The sequence below is a fragment of the Carassius auratus genome, chromosome 6 (assembly GCF_003368295.1).
Source record: "Carassius auratus strain Wakin chromosome 6, ASM336829v1, whole genome shotgun sequence".
NCBI lineage: Eukaryota > Metazoa > Chordata > Actinopteri > Cypriniformes > Cyprinidae > Carassius > Carassius auratus.
In genome coordinates, this window is record NC_039248.1 from 14,048,987 (window position 1) to 14,072,754 (window position 23,768).

At 37.8% G+C, this 23,768-nt stretch overlaps 1 protein-coding gene across 1 annotated transcript; it reads left to right on the forward strand.

Moving 5' to 3' along the window:
* Positions 1–4,036: 4,036 nt before the first annotated feature.
* On the forward strand, positions 4,037–15,085 carry LOC113097595 (vitamin D3 receptor B-like). The gene is made up of 8 exons (XM_026262860.1): positions 4,037–4,302; positions 4,445–4,575; positions 5,517–5,701; positions 7,793–7,892; positions 8,778–8,964; positions 10,298–10,449; positions 13,303–13,419; positions 13,517–15,085. The coding sequence occupies exons 1-8, from the start codon at positions 4,103–4,105 to the stop codon at positions 13,768–13,770; spliced, it is 1,326 nt and encodes a 441-aa protein (XP_026118645.1). The 5' UTR covers positions 4,037–4,102; the 3' UTR covers positions 13,771–15,085.
* Positions 15,086–23,768: the final 8,683 nt, after the last annotated feature.

Below are 23,768 nucleotides of genomic sequence, written 5' to 3' on the forward strand. Positions count from 1 at the left end.
ACACATACACACATATTTCCTTGCGTGTGTGTGTGGAGGAAAGTGTAACAGTGAGTCTCGAAGTCTCTGTCTGTTTTTTATGGGCTGCTGATGGTTCTGCCATCATAGCCGTCAAAGCCATTTTTCCGGGTCGCCCCAAGTGCAAGAACAGTTCTACAGGCCTTTAGTATGTGATGTTGCATGTGTTGCTGTGTTTTCCACATGGTCTCCATGCCAGGCCTGGCATTCCTGCCGCGTGAGTCTGTCTCTGTCTGTTGTCATAGCTAATGAAGGTTTATGAAACCCTGACAGCATCTCTGTCCTGTCCTGCACACAGGCGGGCCCCTCAGCCTCTGTTTGCAAGAGCTGGGGTGCTTTTCTCTGTGTTTATTTTAAATTTAGACCGAACTATGCCTAAATGTCACACTAGTTAGTTACAAAGTCGACCTGCTTCATGAAGTATCTAGAAGTGTTTATTGCAAAGGAACCAATAGCTACGGCATGTTGGTTGATGTATCACCATAGCTACACGTTACAGAGTTATTATATAGCATGAGCACTGTGTGTTACACTATAACCACTGGCAATATGTTATGGAAAATGCTAATCAGTGGTTATCAGCAATGACTTTGCTCTCTGACTCGGAGTTGGTACGTTTTTCGAAAATGAGGTCAATGTCAGTTCTCACCGAATTTTCAAACCGTTTTCGATTAAAAGATAACGATCGTGCATGTTTCTTCCCAAGGCGATCTTCTCCGCTTTAGTCATGCGGTACCTCATGTACTTTTATATGATAAACAGGCCACTCGCATCCAGGTCATTCTGCTGAAGAGGGGCAGTCTTTCTCGTACACCTTGTCCTACATACTTGTTAGTATGTGATGCTTCAGTCAGTTCAATCATTAACTCTGAACTACCTTAAAGGTCATCACGATCGTACATATAGTGAGGCCCGCAGTCAAAGTGTCAGTCATGCTGTCTTCACATGTCCAGATCGAAATATCCCAGGTGTTCTTAGATTTCCTAGATGCTATGTGGCTTTAGACGAAACATTAACCTGACCGGCAATTTAAGACACGTTTAACATTTTCTAAAAGTCTCTTATCTCCTTCATGCTATGTGTGCATTGATAACAAGAGCCATATACTGAAGCAAATGCGAATAGTGGAGATGTGATGTGCACAGTCCAAAATCTCAATGTGCACACACAGTTAATGATTTTGAAGACTTGTGAAAGCAAGGACTAAATTTGCCTAACAATTGCTTTAAGAATGACTGGTTTTAGTCTTTAAACATTTTATTGTGAGCAGGAAAACAGTAATATTAAATCGATCTGTTCTTCTAACCTTCCGTCTTTTTGTTAAATCAAAGTTTTGGACTTAAAATGTTAAGTTCATTTTAGATTACTTAGTGTAATATGGAGCATTGCTCATAATATTAGCTGATGAGGAGTATATTGTTTATCCAGGCTAATCACTCATAGCTACAGCTCACTTCACGAAGTCTACTTTATTATTTAAAATATATGTATTTTTTTCCGCAAATTAGGTACAATCCAGAATAATGAAACTCAATGACTTTTCTCCTGCACTTGAGTGCAATGAGATGTAAATGCTTATGTAAGCATGTATGAAGTTAAATAACCTAAAAGTATATGAATTGCATTATTTTATTTGAAATAAGTACCAGTCTGTTTTATATTTTCTTATGCAATTACAGATGCATTTAAACAGTTTGTTAATGTCTATGCTTAAAAATTTGCATTAATTTTATTAAAACACGTTTTGTAATTGTTTATTTATTCATTTTAAGTGAATTTATTATTATGACTTGCGTCTGTCCTCATTTTTGAATCTGTCTGGATATTGACAAGCATAAACTATTATTATCATTACTGGATAAGCCAAGAAAAATAACAGCGTCCATCTGCAGGTTACCTTCAAAAATATGCACATAAGTAGTGCCATGTTTGTGGCTGACTGCCAACTAAATCTTCACAAACGGCGATTGCAAATGTTTCACACATTTTGAATAGATGAATAAATGAACAGCCCAGTTTAGATAAATGCATCATTATGTGCTGAAGTGTTTTGAAATGGATTTATTAGTGTGTTTTCAGTGCACTTTAAAATAAATTGAGAACTTTATCTTGAAGAGGTCACATCTCGTTTGTGTGTGTAAAGTAGGTTTTAATTTAATTTGGAATTATTTCTAAATTAATTTTTTTCACAGTCTTTTATAGGAAATGTTCCCTTCTGGTGGAATGACCTGCTGAGTCCTTAGCCATCCTCAAGAATTGGCTAAAAACACATCTCTTCCATCTTTATGTGCCTTCTAACTCTAGCACTCTCTATTCTTTTTATTTCAATTCTTAAAAAAAAAAAAAAACATGCCCCATTTTAGACTTGCACTCTATTAATTTAATAACAGCTTGTTTTCTTTAAAAGAAAAAAGAAACCTTGCTATGTGTACTGCGTTTAAGCTAACTGAGACTTGTTATAGCACTTGTATATCATTGCTCTGTTGTTGGTTTTAATTGTTTCCATTGTCCTTATTTGTGAGTCACTTTGTATAAAGCTTCTGCTAAATGACTAAATGTAAAGTAGGTAAACTTGCGATATGTGAAACTTTTAGCATATTTTCCAGCTAAAGGATTCTGTTTATAGCAAAGAGATCACAAAAAAAGTAGGAATTTCCTCATAACTCACTGAGAGGAAACAGGAAAACTGTGACATCACCCTCTATGCCTAGTTATGCTTATTTGGTTTGCGCTGTTCCTGTTTATATATATACTGAGTCGTGATGTCCCTGCGACCTTTCACATAGATCTCCACTTTATTACTGGTCCCATGTATTACGACTGAGTTGAAGAGTTAATCGCGTGCTGTTATCATAAACACATTTATTGTGAAGATGTTCTTATCACCTGATGCTTTTTAGCTGTTTGAGTTGGTGTGTCACTTTGACCTCTGACTAATTTCAGCATAGCTCTTGTTCCTCATGGATTGTTCAGTGGGTCTGTGATGATTTTATGTTTATGTGTTTGCTGACCTGGTTTTTTTTTAAATATTTGTTTCAAAAAAGGCATCTGATTGAGGATTGAGAGATTGAAGCTGACATCTGTTTGTTTTCATTTGCACGATCTCCTACAACCAGTCTAATCCTGCTGCCCTTCCTCAATGGTGTAGCACTGATAGCTAATTAATATTCCCCTCTACCTCGTACGCTCTTTATCAATGCGCATACATTAGTGATGCTTATGTAAAGAACTCTGTTTTTCCCCCCTTTCAGTTTGTGATACTGGCCTCATGGCTTTAATCAGAATGATTTATTGCTCTATTAAAGGACTGTTAATTATTCAACACTCACTAAAGAATGTCAGTTATGATTTGTGGTTTTGTTATGCTGTCAGTCTGTTCTGAAGAAAGAGGACATATAGCTTTTGTTTCTAAACTCCCAGTCAAAAGTTTATAATAATTCAAATCTTGTCATGTTTAAGAAAGAAATCTCTTATGCCCACCAAGGCTGCATTCATTTGATCAAAATTCAGTGAAAATGTTACAATTACAAATATCTATTTTGTATTTTAATGTTTAAAATCTAATTTATTCCCTTGATTATTAATTTTTTTTTAGCAGCCATTACCACAGTGTCACGATCCTTCAGAAATCTTTCTAATATTCTGATTTAACATCAGTTATTACCATAGGTTATTACTGACACTCAATTATTTTAATAACGGTTCTTATTATCAAGGTTGAATTATTTTTTTCTGCTGGCGAAAAAGTGAAAGTATTTTTCAGGATTCTTTGCTGAATATAAACCTTGAAAGAACAGCATTTATTTGAATGATAAATCTTATTTTGTCACTTTTTATTTAAAAAGTTATTTATTTATTTTTTGATTTTTCCTTAGCCCAAACTTTTGAATGGTGGTGTATCACTGTTTCCACAGATTAATAAAAAGCAAGATAAGATATTTATCATTATCAATTCTTGTTTTGAGCACTAAATCATCATATTAGAATGAATTCAGAAGGAATAAATTAATTCTATTTAATTAGATCAGCGTTTGTTTAAATTGCAATACTGAAATCTGTGTTCTTCTTTCCATCATCCTCGTAAATGCACAACTCTATATATTTAACAGTTTCTCCTTCTCCTCCTTCTTCTCCTTTAGTGATGGAGTCAGCCGTTAGTACATCCACTCAAGTGCCAGACGAGTTTGACCGTAATGTTCCACGAATCTGTGGTGTGTGTGGAGACAAAGCCACTGGCTTTCACTTTAATGCGATGACCTGTGAGGGCTGCAAAGGCTTTTTCAGGTACACACACACTTTCTCTCATCCAATTTGGTATTCACACAGTTACACCGATGTTCATTAAGAAACACATTAACACATATTATCTGTAACCAATGTGATACTGCCAGACTATTTTTAGTGTTTTTATGTGTGTGTTCATTAGGCGCAGTATGAAGCGGAAGGCCAGTTTTACCTGTCCTTTTAATGGAAGCTGCACCATCACTAAAGATAACCGTCGCCACTGCCAGGCCTGCAGACTCAAGCGTTGCCTGGATATTGGCATGATGAAAGAGTGTGAGTTACTAGCCAGCATGACACATCTCAGAACACTGGTTACTGGGAGCCAAGATATACTTTGTTACATCACGTTTGAATTATAATTTAGATTTGATTTACTCTGCAGTCTCAAAAGCTTCCAAATGTCATTTTTGCAGTCTTGAAGGGCTTTGCAGGATTGGTATGCTGTTTGTAAGGTTGTTCCAAACAAAAGCATGTAAGATGATCCGGTCACAAAAGGTCCCGAAAGGCTGTTAGATAAGTGATACTTGGTATAAGGAAGTAGTTTCGCCATTTGTGAGCACATGAACCGAAGTGGCAGTTTTTTGCGAATCATATTGAAAGTGAAAGGTACTTCAGATTATGGATTTCACAATGATTGCTCTTGTGTTATGATGAATCATCAGCAGAAAATAAAGCTTATCGTTTAAAAAAAAAAAGAAAAAGAAAAAAAGCATTGTATGCAGAGTTATAAAATTGCAATATTTGATGTAAATGTTTTAGTGACCCCAACCATCTTAAAAATTTATAAACCTGAATATTGCTTTAACCCTAAAAAAAAAGAAAAAAGATTTTAAATATTTTTTTTAAATTGGCTGAAAATTTATAATTCGTAATCCTTAGATTAGTGGGTGAAATGGAAGAGAAATATCCAGAAGATTTAGCGGTTTTAGAAAAAAGATATTAAGATAATGTGATTCAATATTTACAAGTATTTCTACAAGTAAAAATGGTCTGATGGAATTGTTCTCCCCCCTGTCAGATCTATGAGACTGAATTAAATTGAAGCTATTGATTAAACTCCATCGAACAATACTAAAGTAAATTATAAAGAATTATGGTTGTAATATAACACTGGAGAGCAACATACGATATAAGTTTCACATTTTAAAATCTGTATTTAAAATTATATTACATGGGCACATTAATGTTGCTCATCCGTCTTTTTTCTTCTTCAGTTATACTGACAGATGAGGAAGTTCAGAGGAAAAAGGAGCTGATCCAGAGGAGGAAGGATGAGGAGGCACAGAAGGAGGCGCAGAAGCCCCGGCTTTCAGAGGAGCAGCGCAGCATCATTGATTCGCTCGTGGATGCACATCACAAAACTTATGACGATTCCTACTCCGACTTCTCACGCTTCAGAGTAAAACATTCCTCAGATTTTTCTCTATTCTCTTCTGTATGCCATTCTCTTAGTTTCAGCCAGTGTTAAAGTGCCCCTATTATGGATTTTTGAAAATGACCTTTCATGCAGTGTATAACATAGCTCTAAGTGAATGAAAACATCCTGCAAAGTTTTAAAATCTGAAAGTGCACTGCATATAAAGTTATTGGGCCCTATTGTAACGATCTAAATGCGAAGGGTAAAGTGCATGGCACAGGTGCACTCAGGGCGTGTCCAAATCCACTTTTGTTAGTTTAATGATGGAAAATTTAAATAAACGGACCAGAGTGTCATCTCCCATTCCCTTTAAGAGCGAGATGAACCCGCGCCAGGGCGGATTGCTATTGACATGGAGGAATTTGTTGGTGGAAAAGCTGAATGCTTCTCAAGCGAAGACACCGATCTGCTTGTACGCGAAGTTAAAGCGCGCGAGCAGATCATCTACAGGACAAGCAGGAATCCACCAAAGCTCTGCGCGATGAGTCAGTTAATATATATGTGTGTATTGGCATGATTGTTCAATTAATTAGCCAATTTCATTCATTATTATAAGTAGTAACATGCTGAATTGCAAATAGGTAACCTAATTCTAATACATGCAATGACTATCCATCATTACATTTTAATATTTATGTAGCCTACACAATAATATTATTTTACACTCCGAGCCTTTTGTTTTTAATATTTGGCATGTTTGTGTAATGCGCATCTCTGTGTGTAATAAGCAAAGTCAACACGTACTGTGGACCCGCCCAGAGGCGCATTTTCTACCAACATGTTTTTTAAATAACAAAAAAATATTGCGCCATTGACTTTAGACTTTAGGCCAGGTTTGAGTTGGTCTATGCCGCAGTCTATTTTCAACTCCTTAAAATAGCAATGCACCGGAACACACCTCTTTTTTTTTTAGACCAGCACATGGGCGCAAATGCATTTGCTAATAAAACCATGTGGCGCTGGACGGGAAAATGCGAATGGCGCTGGACTGAAACTAGCAAACACACTTGCGCTGCGCCTTGTGTTGCATTGCGCCAGGTTTATGATAGGTCCCATTGTCTCTCAAAAGAAAGTCGATTCTGAATCATTGAAACAAGTCATTTTAAAACGAATCCCAAGCCATTTATTTTTATCTCAACATGAAACATTAGCATATTGCCCACAAAATTCTAATTCATTCTTTGCCACTTGGTGCCGCTTTTGGAGTGTAAAAATAGCGGTTTCCCCAAGTAACGATGTACACAAAACAGCACTGTTCTCACAAACACTGCTTTATCAGGCTTCACATTCACTTCACATTTCACTTCACAAGATGAAGTGAAAATGAGACCAATCAGACCAATCACCGCAGATTAGCATCATGCAAAGGAGGATTTTGGAATAATGAATGTTGACTGAATAGTTTGGGAGTCTTAGAGCAAGTAAGGTAAAAATAAATGCATGCATGACAACCTGTTATTGGGGACTCTCCATAGTACAAAACCAAAATATGAACTTTCATTACCTATAATACAGGCACTTTAACATGTTCTTGTACATTGATCCCAATGAGCTTTTGGACACTTCAGTGACGCAAAATGTTGCTTGCATTCAGTTTTAAACCAAGAGGCATCTGTAAATAAATGATTCTAGAGCTTTCTCAAAACTTACAGATCTCAACCAACTGGTGTGAAAATGATTTTAAGTGATCATACACTACTGTTCAAATGTTTGGGTTTGGATTTTTGTCTTTTACTGGTTTGAAAAAATGGTTTGAAAGAAGTCACAATAGCTCACCAAGGCTGTATTTATTGATTTGAAATACAGTAAGAACAGTAATATTGTGATAATATTATTACAATGTAAAATTACTGTTCTAAATTTGTATTTATTTAATATATAAAATGTAATTTATTCATATGTCTAAGCAGCCATTACTTCAGTCTTCATTGTCGCATGACATTCGCATTAAATACTTTTTGGTTCCACTTTATCTGTCTTTCTTAGGCATACTTTACAAATTTTGCTAATTATTTGTACATTAGCTAACACATGCTAATGTTTTCATATGTTTATGGGTGTTTTGTGTCGCAGCCTCCGGTTCGAGAGGGTCCGGTTACACGCAGTGCCAGCCGAGCCGCGTCTCTTCATTCACTATCAGATGCCTCCTCGGACTCCTTCAGCCATTCTCCAGGTGACACACACATGCGTATACATGCTGAACTAATGCACACAAACACTCGTCTGTACATAAATCACCTGTGAGGTTTCTTCTGAGAAATGTTTTTCAGCCCAATGTGAGGCGCGGACAGGCGTGTGTGTTTGTGTGTTAGGGGGTTGTATGTCTTAAATGCACAGCAGGCTCCATCCATCTCACCATGCTTGACGTCACAGGAGAGCCTCTCTAATGACAAACAGACTATTCACATGCGTACACACACACATGGCTCATCCTGGAAGCAGCAAGTTGTTTTTGTAACTTTAAATATGATATGTACTATAAACTCTGTGCTAGGGGTGGGTGGTATGACCATAATCTTACAGCACACACTATGAGTAATTTTGTTCTGGATTTTTAAAATAAATTTAATTAATTATATATTTAAAAAAAACAGGTTCATTTTCTGACTGCTGCTTATTTAATTCATCTTGAAAAGTGTTGATTACAGCATTACATTGTCTACTCGCTTTGTATGAAAATGTGTTGTTTTTGCAGTTTTTGTTTGCTTTTTAGGCAAAGTGTAAATAAAGTGTATTCTGCTATGTTGACAGTTTTGTTTATTGTTATGAAGGTGTTTGCAGAGTGCAGAAAACCGTACGCTGACAGTCAGTGAGGTTGAGTTGAGCTGCCTGCTCAACCAGTCGTGTTTACCTGTGTAAACATGCACAGTGATTCTAGTGCAAGCTAAAGTGGACACAGTTGCTGAGCCATTGATTCAGATTTTTACTTGGCTTACCAGCATTTACACTGGCCTGCCACACAAATAATAATTAATTTAATTCAATGCAAAAAATGATCACTTTTGTTTGCTGTTTTGATTTCACGTTTTGTTCTTACTTTCTCTTTCTCTTTCTTTAGAGTCTGGAGATCGTAAGATGAATCTGAGCAGTTTGTTGATGATGTATCAGGAGCAGGGTTTGAGCTCCAGTCCAGACTCAAAGGAGGATGAGGGCAATAGTCTGTCCATGCTTCCTCACCTGGCTGACCTGGTTTCCTACAGCATTCAGAAGGTCATCGGCTTTGCCAAGATGATTCCTGGATTCAGGTACATTTTTGGTGTGCGTGTGTGTAGAGCAACATATAAAAACTACCAAATATTGCAATCACAAAGTTTAAATGAAATGTATAATCATTGCTGTTAATAGTGTTCAACATCTGTTTGATTGAATGTCATTTGTAGCTAACTGCATGAATCTTACTGTACATTTCTGCCATAGTCACCACTAATAACCTACCTCTAAATGTAATGTAGAGACATAATATTTTCTGTAAAGCTGCTTTGTAACGATTGGTATCATGAAAAGTGCTATACAAGTAAACTTGAATTGAATGGAATTGAATTGTGCGTGTCGGGCAAAATTTAATAACTTTCTGTTTGTAAATTCATAAATGTATTTTATTCAGAATGTCTAGTGAAAGGAATTTAAAGAAATTCAGCTGTCACCAGAAGGAATTTGGTTTTTCAACAAAACTGAAGAAATTTTACAGCACAAAAACAGCAGCAGAAATTTCATAATTGTATTTTTTTGAGTTTTGATTAATACTGTAGTGTTTTGAATTTTGCAGTATTGAATTTTACTGTAAAACACCAGAAAGTATGTACCAATTTTCAAAAGCTCTATAAAAACAATATTTTACATAGTCAATAACTTGAGTAAATGAGAGCATTCTGTGAAATTATATGATTAATTACATTAATAACTCAACCAAAAATGAAAATTTGCTGTTAACTTACTTCAGACTTTTTTTTTCTACAGTAGAACAGTAAAGATTTTGTTTAGCTGCAACCATGATCCTTGGTGATTCATAAAATGCAAGTGAGTGGCAACTGCTGATTAAGACTGCAGATTTTTTTTCACTTGATATGCTTTACAGACATAAAATATCTGTTGCACTTCATTACTGGGTGCTTTAATAATATAAAACACTATACATTATGGCAATACCTAATTACAGACAAATTTGGGTAAATTATGCCTTTAATTTAATTGGCCTTGAGCAAGGATGTTCTCTAAATTCCTTTCATCCATTTTAGTGGTTAATTTGTGGAAATTTCCATCATTTTCTCAATAGGCTAATTTTGACATGCTATCGTCTATTTAATTTCCTCAGGAACATAAAAATAGGTTTGACCTTATAGATGATCAGTAACTCTCAGTACATGTTTCTTTGCTTGCCTCTGTGCACTTCCATGTATTTCCCAGCTTCCTCTTTAAGTGTGTACATGCATATGCATTATGGACCGCATGTTGCTGTGGTAACCATAGGAGTGTCATGTTATCCGCGCTGAATGTACCCACCCACTCCTTCTACATCTGCCATTGACAGAATCCAGCATGAGCCAACATTTGACGTGTGTTTCTGTTTGTGTGTCTCAGAGAGCTGACAGCTGAAGATCAGATTGCTTTGCTCAAGTCCAGTGCTATAGAAGTGATCATGCTCCGGTCCAACCAGTCTTTCAGTCTGGAGGACATGAGCTGGAGCTGTGGAGGACCTGAGTTTAAATACTGCGTCAATGATGTCACGAAAGGTACACGCAAACAGACATGCATTGTTTCATGCGTTGACATGCAGTGGTCGCACTTTTGGTATGGTTTACTAAAACTAAATAAAACATTTGTATTAATTGAAATAAAGCTGAAAGAAAAATTACAAACTTAAATGACAATGATAAATGTTGACTTGGGAACTAACTGAAATAAAATGTGTTTGATGTATTAAAAGTAATAAAACTAAAACTGAAATAAAATAAACAGAAACTAAATATAAATATTTAAAAAAAGACAAAATCAAAAAGCAAAATTACTAAACTAAACTGAAAAACATACTGGAATAACACTGAATACTTACATATTTTGTGAAGGTTTACTTGGTATATTGTAAAGTAGGGGTGTGTAACAGTGATCGAGTACTCGAGTACTCGACCGTGACAGCGATGATCGATCACGTAAACGATGATCGAAATTATTGTTTTTTTGTTTTTTTTGTTTGGTTGGTTATGGCAGCACGTTGGGCGGCACCCTGATCTCTGATTGGTTAGCTTCCCACTTCATGGCTCAAAAGACGTAAGAACACATAATGGCCTCAAAGTCACGTAGTGATGGCTGGTTTCCCTTTGAGAAGAACGATGAAAAAACAGTTCAGGGTAAGCTGTGCAGCGCCAAGCTGTCACACAAATAGCTACAATGCGCTATCATCTAAAATTTGTACATAAAATATCTGGCGATAACAGACGAGCATTGAATCACCTGCCGTAAGACTTAAATGCAATGCAGACAGAACCGAGAAGACGACAAAGCTATTCGCTGAAATGGTGGTGAAAGATTTTTTTGTAAAAAAAATGCCGTTGAATAAAGTAGCAAAAAAAGAAAAAGTATCTTTGTGTGTTAATTTTTAAATCACAGACATATAATGAAATGGTCTTTATAAAATAAAAATGCACTGGATATATTTGTAGCCTAATTACATTATATTTGTTGAGATGACGAAAATCTAAATTATTTGTTTGTCAGTTTTTATCTTAAATATATTTTAAATCTCATTCAATTATTTAGCAATAATCAGTGATTTCCATGCTGTTAAATAATATTTAAATAATATTTTGGTTGATCAGAAAGTGAAAATTGAATACAAAATATTAATTAAATATTAAAATACATAAAAAAAATAACGATAGTGACACTAATCACAAATTTATTGTACTTTCGTTTTTGTAAAGCACAATCCGATTGAGTTACACTTTCGGTCAAGTTCACATCTGCATCGGCGAATGTTTTTCAGATAAAAGTTCCAAAAGCTAGTCTACGTCTGATTAATTAACATGAACAATTAAGCTAAAATCGCTGCATATCATCGATTCGTTTCATGCTCATATAAGCAATGCCCGATAATGATATTGCTCTTAAATGTTTTATTTTTCTATTATTTTTGATATTTTATTACTGATGTTATAATAATGCAGCCGAGCTTTTTTTCCGTCATATTTGTGGGCATAATTCAATTCATATGGCTTTGAAAACGCGCTGGTTTATGGAAAATAAAACTTAATTACAACTATTTAATTACAACATTACAACACTTAATAACGTAGATGAAAATATGGCACAAATCTGCCATACATTTATAATGAGAACTTTATAGGAATCTAAAGTAAAATCTGCCCTTGCCCATCTTTCAGCGTGCTGTCATGAAAACGCATCAGAGGGAGCTCTCTCTCTCTCTCTCTCTCTCTCTCTCTCTCTCTCTCTCTCTCTCTCTCTCTCTCTCTCTCTCTCTCTCTCTCTCTTTCTCTCTCTCTCTCTAACGCATAACTTAGCATCCTATTGTGCTGATACAAGTTGTTATGTTATGTCTGATATGTATCTCAGTTATCTTATTTATCATAGGATGTGTCATAGAATTAGCTTCCGTTTATTGGTATAGGCTACTCTTCACCTCAGGCAGATATTTTTTGCTCCTTTATTAATAACATTGCTTCATCATAATCATTATCTAACCTATCCTAATCATGTGTTCATGTTTTCATAGACAGATTTTCATGTCAGATTTTTTTTTTTTTTTTCTCATTTTAATAACAATCTTCAGATTTTTTCATTATGTACATTATGACCATGACCCCCCCACCCCCACCCCCCGCATATAAGCCCCCCCCCCAATTAATCGATTAATCGTTTTTGAAACCTATCGATGATCGAAATGAGAAATTTCCCAAAATGCCCATCCCTATTGTAAAGAGAAGGTTATATTTGCAATTCATTTGATGTCACCAGAGGGTATGATGTTTTTTTTCGAAGTCGTGTAGAAGTGATTTTAAAAAAATTAAAAATTTCTTCAAATAATTTTACACTTTCTATCCCAGTCTTATGCATGCGAACCATATAGTGGCTCCAAAAAATATGGACACTAAGCCAACATTAAAAATGTATTCACATCTTTGACAAAATATAAAACTAACAAACTAGCAAAACTGACATTTTGTTTCAAAAGTACCTCACAAGCATTAGGTATGATTAATAATGAATAATATATTTTTTTCAGCATTTACTTAAGTTAATGTTGTACGTTAATTCATACTTGTTCATTTAATTCATTTGAAATGTTTAAACTGTATATGTTAACATAATTATAGATCAATACATGAAAGTATTGTTGTTTCATGAAATTGTTTAAATTAATGATTAATTAATTATAATGATTATTCCATGATAATCAATATTACTACATACAAAACAATAGTTATATTTTTCAAAAATGAAATAAAAAGTCACTTTCTGGTTATTAAACATTGTCCGTAGTCAATGTGATGAACAACACCTGTAGTTAGTCTCCGTCAATAATGAGCCTAATGAAATCCTCCTGATTTTGTGTGTGTTTGTGGGTGCAGCTGGACACACTCTGGAGCTGTTGGAGCCGCTGGTGAAGTTTCAGGTGGGCTTGAAAAAGCTCAACCTACATGAGGAGGAACATGTGCTGCTGATGGCCATTTGCCTGCTGTCTCCAGGTCAGCTGTTATATACCAAATGCACCAAGCATTAGACAGACTGAGACTTCATACATGCAAACAGGAATCTGACTTATCTGTGTTTGTGTGCTCATAGACCGTCCCGGGGTGCAGGACCACGAGCGTGTGGAAGCGTTACAGGACAGAATATCTGAGATTCTGCAGGCGTACATCCGTGCGCATCACCCGGGGGGGCGTCTGCTCTATGCGAAGATGATCCAGAAGCTGGCGGACCTCCGCAGCCTGAATGAAGAGCACTCCAAACAGTACCGCTCCCTCTCTTTCCAGCCCGAACACAGCATGCAGCTGACCCCTCTGGTGCTGGAGGTGTTCGGCGGACAGGTCACTTAGCAACTTCACCCGAATCGGAACGATACGTGCGGGTCAAACGACGTGACCCGGAGGGTTGTGGAGTGAATGTACGGACAATCACCTTAAACACATACAGTTTCCAGGACAAAGTTTGTGTGTGTGTGTGTGTGTGTGTGTGTTTCCCTCATCATTTACAGATCGGATAGGGAGTGCCATAGATGTTTCTGTTTGTTTGTTGTATTCACATGAGAATGTAATATGGTCATGGTGTTTTTCACTGTGGCAACGCGATACAGTATATTTTACTGTGCTATCAATAGCCAACAGTATTACACTGCATGTGTAGGATGAGTGTGTGAGTGTGTCGTCCTGTTCTAAACCTCCGCATGGTCCCCAAAGCGCTGTCCACTACTGCTGATGTCCTGTCTCTTCACCTCCTGCCTTTAAATGCACAGGGTTAAAAGTACTAATGCAAGCACACAGCTCTAACTCACCCCCTCGCCTAGCCACTTAACCAATCAAACGGCAGCTCCGCCTCCCTTTCCTCTGCCTCCAGAGCTCTGATAGGTCGCTGAACAATGGCTGTCTTCTCTACTGTTATTTGCCTGTGCTGTGATTGGCCAATAACCTGACGCCTCTGCAAAGTGGTCAGTGCAGCATTAGCCCTCTCCACTCAGCTAACCTGTAAATAAGACTCAGTATCTATATTCGTACCTTTTCAAATCAGTGTAAATAGAGTTTGATATAAGCGCTTCTTGTGGCTAATGGTAGAATCTAGCAGAGGGAGACCCTGCAGCCCTGACTGGTCATGATGAATATGTAAACGAAGACTGCGGTTTAACTGTGTGTGTATGCAGACATACAGGAATCATGGATGAAGTTTTTAAAGAACCCATCTTTACAATGTTCTGAAGTCCTTTAGGTTACATATTTCTCAACTCTTGCATTCCATCATTCATTTTTTTCTATCGGAAACACTTTTTCGGATTAGTTCAACTAATTACATTTTCCCCTAACAGTTTTCCGCTTCGTTAGCTATCATGAGACAAAACCCTGAATGCTTTTTATCATGTATTTAATTTGTTTTATTTATAGTACATTTCACACAAGTTACACTGCTAAACTAAAAATGCATAGGTCATACCACCACCACCACCACTACAAAAAAAATACCTGGATGTAATTTTAATTACTCTAAAATAATAATCAATAACATCCATATTACAATTATGTATTCTATGGTTTTTTTTTTCTTCATATTACATTATGGTATTCAGTTTTTTTTTCTTAAATAAATAGTTGCAAAAATTAATGTCACTTTTTAAAAAAATCGTAATTTTGGAATGAACTATGACCCGAGTTTAAAAAAAAAAATCTTAATTTTGGAATGAACTATGACGCCGAGTTTGTATTGCTTTGATTGGGAAATAAGACTAACTTATTTGGTTCTCACATTTTTTAAATAACTTAGAAGCATGCTGAGTAATTTATGATTTTATTTTTTATCATCAGTAACCGTTGCGTTACATGCTACCTAGGTATATTTGATATTTTGTTGGCACAGGGAGGTTCTTCAAAGCGTATTCTAATTACAGCATATCACAACTCAGCACATTCTTGTCTTACGCTGGTTGTTATTATCTAAACTGTAAATGCAGACACCTAATACCATATCATTCATGGTACATAGTCATTTTTGTTGTATAGACTTTTTTAACCCCATGTTAATATCACACTAGCCACTGCCTGCATTGTGTCCTCTAAACCAAACACAACTGCCTTAGCTTGGCCTCAGCTGTTCACAGTTCTCAATTTAAATTTACCTTTTTATGCTTTTTAAGTATGTAAGAGTCCTGTTCTCCACTGTGTATAATATCTGTAAGTGATATTTGCGAGACTGTCGTCAAGGGCTCCTTGAGTCACATTAGAGAGCTGATGCTTACAGAGTGCTTTATATATCTCGTTCTATCCTGTTTCTCCACAAACTTTTTTTTTTTTTTTTTTTTTAAATCACATCTGATTTGTATGAATCTTCTTCTCAGTCAGGGCTCAGGGTCATTAGGAAAAACTTTTCTGTGGTATGAGAGTTAATCATAGTTGATGAAGATTGTCTGTAGGTGTGAGTTTGGTGTCGGAACTGGGTCGACGATTTAATGATCATGTAAGCTGAATTTAACTACCTGGAAACTGCGGTCGCTCGGAAGGGCGAGCGTAGTGCGCATGTGTGTCTGTGTAAGAGTGCGTTTATGAAGTGAGGGCGATGTATAGCATTTACACCAATTATATTCAAATAGGATTGGGTGTCGCATATTCATCCCAGTCTTGATGGGGAATGTGTGTTTGTGTGGGAAGGAGATAGATTGAAAAGGTTATCGTTTCCTCAGTATATTACTATTAAATAACTTAGTCATGGCACTTAAGATTTAATGATATGGAAGGTTTGCTATATATATCTATGAGTATTACTTTGCAAATGTAAAAGATTAAAATATTTTCTTGTAGACTAGTTTTGATATTCTGGTATCAGTGTACAGGTGGCAGCACAGGGCAGAGGGTTGTTTGTTTATGTGCGGGTAGCTATTCAAATATAGGAAAGTATGACTGAATGCTAACCTCCTGCCCAGTGCGGGCATATATATCTAATGTTTTTTTTCTTTCATGATCTTATTGCTCTCTTCGACTGTCTATTTTATCGTCTTCATGCCTTCTCTCTATACTAAGCTGCTCAGTACTTTGTGGGATGAGGGTGTTCACTCAATTTTGAACTGGAAAACTATGAAAGCTTCCAGTCTTGAGCATTTTTGTAATCATTAACTTGCTTGTTTCGTTTTGATTTCACGAAGAATAAGTGAGAATACCCCTGCAGCACTTACCATAAATGTAGATCAGACAAACCAGGAGAACATGTCATGTCTAAACAGTTGCAAAATATACAATATGCACGGTGATGATGATGATGATGATGGCGAGACATGAGAAAGACGAAGATGAAATTGATGTTGGTCTCTTTTCCGAGTCCAAAATGTAACCATAACAAACTACCTCTCTGGGGAACAGACACATTTGATTTGTATTTTTTTATGATTCATGTTTGTATTTATTGCTGTGCAGTGGCTCACATGGACAACCCAGTACCTCATGTATGAATATCACTTAACAGCAAAGACGCCTTAACAGCTGTTTTATCAGATTTTTTAAAACTATTATTATCTGTGTGTACAGTATTTGTATCTTTAGCTTTCTTCGACACACGTGGAAGCATTCACATACACGGACGGACAGACAGACAGACACTTCCACAAGAGAGCTGAGAGCTGTTAAGGCGTGGTCACTTCCATGATTGACAGTGTTCAGTTGCTGCTGGGATTGGTTGGCCATCCTCAGGCCCCTCCCCTTCTTTATTCTGACTGCTCAGTTGGATTTTGCTGCTCCGCAAAATAATTACACAAAACCTGTCAGAGCATGGCCTTCTCACTTTTTCTCTTTTTGAACGGTGACGCATCAAGCGGACATCATCTACTCTGCAAATCACACTTGCTCAAACTTTACCTCGTACAAAAACACATATACGCTCTACAGTCAATACCTCATGCCTGGTCAATCCTAAAATGGAGTAGATGATGGATTGCAATTGGTGACAGTCATCTGTGACAAAGAGAAAATGAAGAAAGACGTGCTCTTTACCTCTCCTCTTCTGTCTGGGCACCATTGGACAGGAGATCAATAGAAAGTTTGTGGCACTAAATGGCTCATAAGTGCAGAAGCACTTCTGTCTCTGAGTGAATGGGTACCATAAGGAAAACTGTAATACAAATGCTAGCTGTTTACAGGCTAAAAGTAGTGTGCCTGCTCACCAGGACAAAACCAGTTGAATATGACCATTCATGAAACGGTTAAAAATTGCCTGTTTATTTTTCCTTTTTTTTTTCTTTTACATCATAAAGTATTGTAAATTCATGTTCCTGATTTCATGTAATATTGGTCAAATGTTTTACAAATCAATAAAAGAATATAATAATAAACAATGGTTACTTTGATTTTCTGCCCTACTGTGGAGGGTGGGGTAGGAAGTGTCATCGTATTAATCTAGAAAAATGAAATATTTTTGTCAATATGTTAATAAAAGGCCCACCAAATATAGCTGCAAATGACTGTTTCTTATAAAAATAAAAAAAATTCCACATGGCAGATACAATAAACTTCTCCAAGTATATTAGATCTTTGAATACATCTTTAACTTTATTGACAATTACAGGACACACAAAGAAAAGAAAAAAAAACTGACGGCTAACCCCACTCTACCTTTACTCTATATTATTGTTAGAAAGGTTAATTATACCAAACCATGAAGATAAATGATAAAATGGTATGCTTGAAATTCACAATAGGTTATGAGCAATTCATTTTAGTTGTAAAACGTGTATAGAACCCAAAGCTGACAAATTTACACAATAGTCCATGAACATTGTTTTATATGCATTAATTTGCATAAATATGAGGGTAACATCATCGAGTTAACGTTCATACTGAAAGAAAATGTCCTCTTGCATTTTATTTTTATGGTCACTAGATGGGGGTGTTGTACACACTGTGGGACAGACAGATGATACTGGTATGTCTTGCAGAGTGCTGTGTGCTAAACTGTTACTTTTGAACTTTGAACTTTGAACAGCGCTGCCGTCTTGAAACGGTGAGAGTCAGGAGATCTTTTAAATTGCAATCAGCAGAGATGATGCTTCAGTGTGCTGTGTAGAGAGTACCCTGTTAATAATTAAAAACCCAATAATATATTGATTGGCAGTGTGATAATCTTCACTTTTTTTGCAATGCCATATTTATTTTGTGGGGAACTCTTTTTGAAACTTCCTGCAGGCTTGTTTTATGAAGGAAGCCAGGTAGAATTCATTTATGGCACAAACAGCGGTTGCTCGCCCCTTTTTTATAGAACACCGTGAACGCCACACAAAGGGTTGTTCAAAAACAAAAGGCTTTAAGGCTTCCTCAGTTAATACAAATTTAGATTATGCAAATGATGGCTACTATGTACTCCTATTTAGAATCATATGTATGATTTGGACCTTTTAATTAGTGCTGATACTAGGATTTTCATTTTAGAAGGGCTATAATGAGTGTAAAATAATAATAAAAATAATAAATAAATTAAATAAAATAATGTTTGACTAATAGGTTAAGGTGGTATAGTAAACCTATTGGAGTATCCCAACTGTATTGCACAAGTTAAATGGGTACAACAATTGAGTACTGAATAAGCCAAATACATGTCTTCCTGATCACAAAAAAAAAAAAAAAACACTGTACTGCTTGCATTTTTAAATAAATCTCTTTCTATGCTCAAGTAGGTCTGTCACTGTCTTCAATTATTTCTGTGCATGACTGCATGGTAGTTAAAGGGTTAGTTCACCCAAAAATGAAAATTATGTCATTAATAACTCACCCTTATGCTGTTCCAAACATGTAAGACCTCCTTTTATCTTCGGAACACAGTTTAAGATATTTTAGATTTAGTCCTAGAGCTTTCAGTCCCTCCATTGAAGCTGTGTGTACGGTATACTGTCCATGTCCAGAAAGGTAAGAAAAACATCATCAAAGTAGTCCATGTGACATCAGAGAGTCAGTTAGAATTTTTTGAAGCATCGAAAATACATTTAGGTCCAAAAATAGCAAAAACGACGACTTTATTCAGCATTGTTTTCTCTTCCGTGTCTGTGTGAGAGAGAGAGTTCAAATCAAAGCAGTCTGGATATCCGGTTCGCGAGCAAATCATTCAGTTCACCAAATCGAACTGAATCGTTTTAAACGGTTCGCATTTCTAATACGCATTAATCCACAAATGACTTAAGATGTTAACTTTTTTAATGTGGCTGACACTCCCTCTAAGTTCAAACAAACCAATATCCCGGAGTAATTCATGTACTCAAACAGTACATTGACTGAACTGCTGTGAGAGAACTGAAGATGAACACCGAGCCGAGCCAGATAACGAACAAAACATTGACTCGTTCACAAGTCAAGAACCGTTTCTGTCAGACGCGTCTGATTCGTGAACCGAGGAGCTGTTGATACTGCGTATGTGTGATTCAGCGTGAAGCAGACCGACACACAGAGCATCTGAACTGAACTGATTCTTTTGGTGATTGATTCTGAACTGATTCTGTGCTAATGTTATGAGCACGGGTAAACCGAAGGCTTGAATCAAGGGCAATCATCGCAAATGATGCCATTACGTCGAGCGCAAAAGAACCGGTGAACCGTTTTCTTCAACCGGTTTATTGATTCGAACTGTCCGAAAGAACTACTGGTAATCCGAACACCGATGCAACCGGTTCTTCACTCGTGAACGAGTCAGTCTATTGTTCGTTATCTGGCTCGGCTCAGTGTTCATCTTCACAGTTCAGTCAGTGTACTGTTTGAGTGCATGCATTACTCCGGGATATTGGTTTGTTTGAACTCCGAGGGAGTGTCAGCCACATTAAAAAAAAGTTAAAATCTTAAGTCATTTGTGGATTAATGCGTATTAGAGATGCGAACCGTTTAAAACGATTCAGTTCGATTTGGTGAACTGAATGATTCGTTCGCGAACCGGAAATCCAGCTGCTTTGATTTGAACTTTCTCTCACACAGACACGGAAGAGAAAACAATGCTGAATAAAGTCGTCGTTTTTGCTATTTTTGGACCAAAATGTATTTTCGATGCTTCAAAAAATTCCAACGGACCCTCTGATGTCACATGGACTACTTTGATGATGTTTTTCTTACCTTTCTGAACATGGACAGTATACCGTACACACAGCTTCAATGGAGGGACTGAGAGCTCTCGGACTAAATCTAAAATATCTTAAACTGTGTTCCGAAGATAAAAGGAGGTCTTACATGTTTGAAACAGCATAAGGGTGAGTTATTAATGACATAATTTTCATTTTTGGGTGAACTAACCCTTTAATGCCACATGCACTGTAATAAGTTTTATATTGAAAGCTCAATTTTCAAATGAAAATAGCAACATGATTGTTTTTTAAAGTATGTGTTCATATTAGTTAAAGTTGCCTTTCATGCAGTGTGTAATGTAGCTGTACGTGAATGAAAAAGCCGAAAAAGTGCACGATAAATAAAGTTTTTGTCTCCCAAAATAAAGAATCAACTCTACAGCCTTAACGAGTCATTAGTAATTTGAATCCTAATATCATGACCGCAACAAATCACTGGGTAAAAAATTTGCATAATTTCCGCCTATGTTCTATGTTGGCCGGCAGTGAACAACTTGAATGCACCCACAAACACGTCTTTTTACTGACGACTGCTGGTGTGTTCTGAACAGTATATATCACCTTCTGAAGGGCACTTCAGAGAATAAACAATCATGACCACCATATAGAAGGGTCATTCCAAAACAAGTGCTCAAAACTGGCCACTTCGAAGGGCCCTTCGAAATGAAGGATTTCAAAATGTACTGATGGACACTTCGGGCTCCCATGATCCATTGTGCAGATTATTTGCATTATAACGGTGCCTCTTTGTGGGCACATGATGATGATGCAGAAGGGCACTTCAAGAAACAGTTGTTTGGTCCCCTACACCCTTCAAACTCAGAAGCTCTCCCTCTGAAGGGTAAACCCTTTGAAGGAATTAGGGCATAGGGATGAGCCCTTCTGAATGCAACACAGGGTGCTTCTCTAATCTGAGTTCAACGCAGGATTCCCTAAATGCTTTTGAAAGATGGCTCAGTTCCCTGTTTATTTGGGACGGCTGGCTCAACTGATTCACAACTATGATAAATAAAATATGTTTTATCGAGAAAATATACCACTGTCTGTGGATTGAAGAATGCACTGAAAGGACGGGGAGGAGCCAAGGTTTTCATGGAAAATTAAAAGGGGACTCAGGTGATCACGAATTCATGTACAGTTTATGGAGCTAATCGCAAAATGGCCAAGCGTCACCCAAAGTCTGTTTTATGAACACTAGGCCTAAACATTTAGTGTTAATCACTAGTATAGGCAAAGTTTTAATTTGGAGCTGTAATGTTATCTGGAATATGCTGAATTTATGACACACTCTTTCGGAAGAAATTGTTACTGACTAAAATTTCTGTTACTTTTGGCTGACACTCAGATTGTCAGTGTAATCACCAAAATTTGACATGTTTGTTCATATTGGCTGCATCCAAATATGCATACTTGATATCGCATACTGTCTATGTTTGGTTTGAAATGTCTCAGTCAGATATGTAACCCTCATTGCCTGAAGGAGGGAACAGAACTGTTGCATCAGCAGTGGCTGACGAATTGGGATCTCGCTACTGAGCACCTCATCTCGCACCCCGCCCCGCAGCGTGGGTATGTAAGGAGAGGGCGTGCAGTCGCACATTCAGTTTTTTGGTGAGGAGCCAAGATGGTGTGCCCCCTAGCTGTACAACGGTGGTACAGCGACTGTGGTTGGTATGAAAACTCCACTATTGCTGATCCCCTCCTGGTGCAGCACTTGCAATTTCACCACTTGATCCCTGAAAGGTGTGGTGGGCACATATCCGGGCCAGGGTCTCAGGACAACTTGAGACCAGTCAGAATTCCAGTCACGTATCGCCGACTGAAAATGCCTGCAGGTCCCCCACCTTGACTAAAGCCAGTGCAGAGAGGAGCATTGACTTAAGTGAAAGAAACTTAAGCTCTACTGACTGCAGGGGTTCAATGGGCTCTTCCTTCAAGGCCGTCAGGACCAAGGGGAGATCTCAAAGGTGTACAAAATGGGTACGCAGAGGATTCAGCCTGGATTACTAGCTTGTGCTTCCCCATGCATCATGATGTGCGGCAATAGTGGTGACAAACACTTTGAGGATGGAGGGAGACCGAATTTGTTCCAATCCTTCTTCCAGAAAGGAGAATACGACCACGACTGGGTATCTAGGGGGGTCTTCCCGCCAGGAAGAACACCAATCGATGAACCAGTTCCACTTGTAGATGGCACTCTAGCTGAAGTGATGGTGCTTACTACCACTGGAGGTAGACCACCTAAAACCTCCATGTCCCAAGGTCTGGGCACAGGTGCAAGAGAATAATCCCTCCCTGAGAAAGGAGGTCCTTCCTCAGAGAAATACGCCAAGGAGGGGCTGTTGCGAGGAGCATCAGTTCTGGGAACCAAGTCCAATTGGGCCAGTAGGGTACTACTAAGAGTTCTCCCTGAGAAGGCTTGCTGGGGAAAATGCATACTTGTGTAGGCTAGTTGCGACATGCGACAGGAGCATAGAGCATCCTGGTGATTCATGTACGCAATGGTTGCAGTATTGTCCATTTGGACCATTTAGAGCAAGCCATACTGCTAGCAACTTGAGGCAGTTGATATGCCATTGCATTCGAGGCCCTGTCCAGGCACCGATTCTGCATGCCCAGTGCACATGGCCCCCCAGCCTATAGCAGAGGCATCTGTTGCAACAACAACATGCATGGGCACTTGCACTAGAGCAACTCCCATATAAAGAAAGGCAAGGTCTGACCAAGGGCTGAAAGTAGGAAACTCCTCTTTTGTTGAATGTTTGGGTACAAAAAGGGACCAAAAAAATTCTCCACCCGGCTCTCCTTCAGGGTAGGGAGGGTGTGGTCACCATCTCCTGAAGCGCAGGATCCAGAGTCTCTGGCTTGCCCATCTCAGGGACACTGCTTACTCTGGCACTTTACAGGCTTGGCAGGGGAAGAGATGGGCTGTGCCACTTTGCTGCTGCCAGCTCCTTGCTGTGGCCGGTGTGAAGGCTGCTGCTGGAGCTGAGCTGGAGCGAAGGTGGAGGCAGAGGAAAGGCACCTTTGGTGACAAGCAGGTGGAGGAGCTGCAGCCAGCGGAAGGTTATTGACAGCAGCGGGCCACCTGTGCAGGATGTGCTTAATTGCATCTGCTTGCTTCTGTGTGGTGGAGAACTGCAGGGCAAAGCTCTTATCCAAGTCACCAAAGAGGCCAGTCTGGGAGATTGGGGAGTTTAGAAATCATTGTTTGTTGGACTCCCTAATATCTGCCAGGTTCAGCCAAAGGTA

Excerpts from the sequence above, each read along its gene's own strand:
- LOC113097595 (XM_026262860.1), top strand. The coding sequence starts at position 4,103 with ATGCACAACTCTATATATTTAACAGTTTCTCCTTCTCCTCCTTCTTCT. Across the intron at positions 4,576-5,516 it reads TATTGGCATGATGAAAGAGT|TTATACTGACAGATGAGGAA; the intron begins GTGAGTTACTAG and ends TTTCTTCTTCAG. Across the intron at positions 8,965-10,297 it reads AAGATGATTCCTGGATTCAG|AGAGCTGACAGCTGAAGATC; the intron begins GTACATTTTTGG and ends TGTGTGTCTCAG.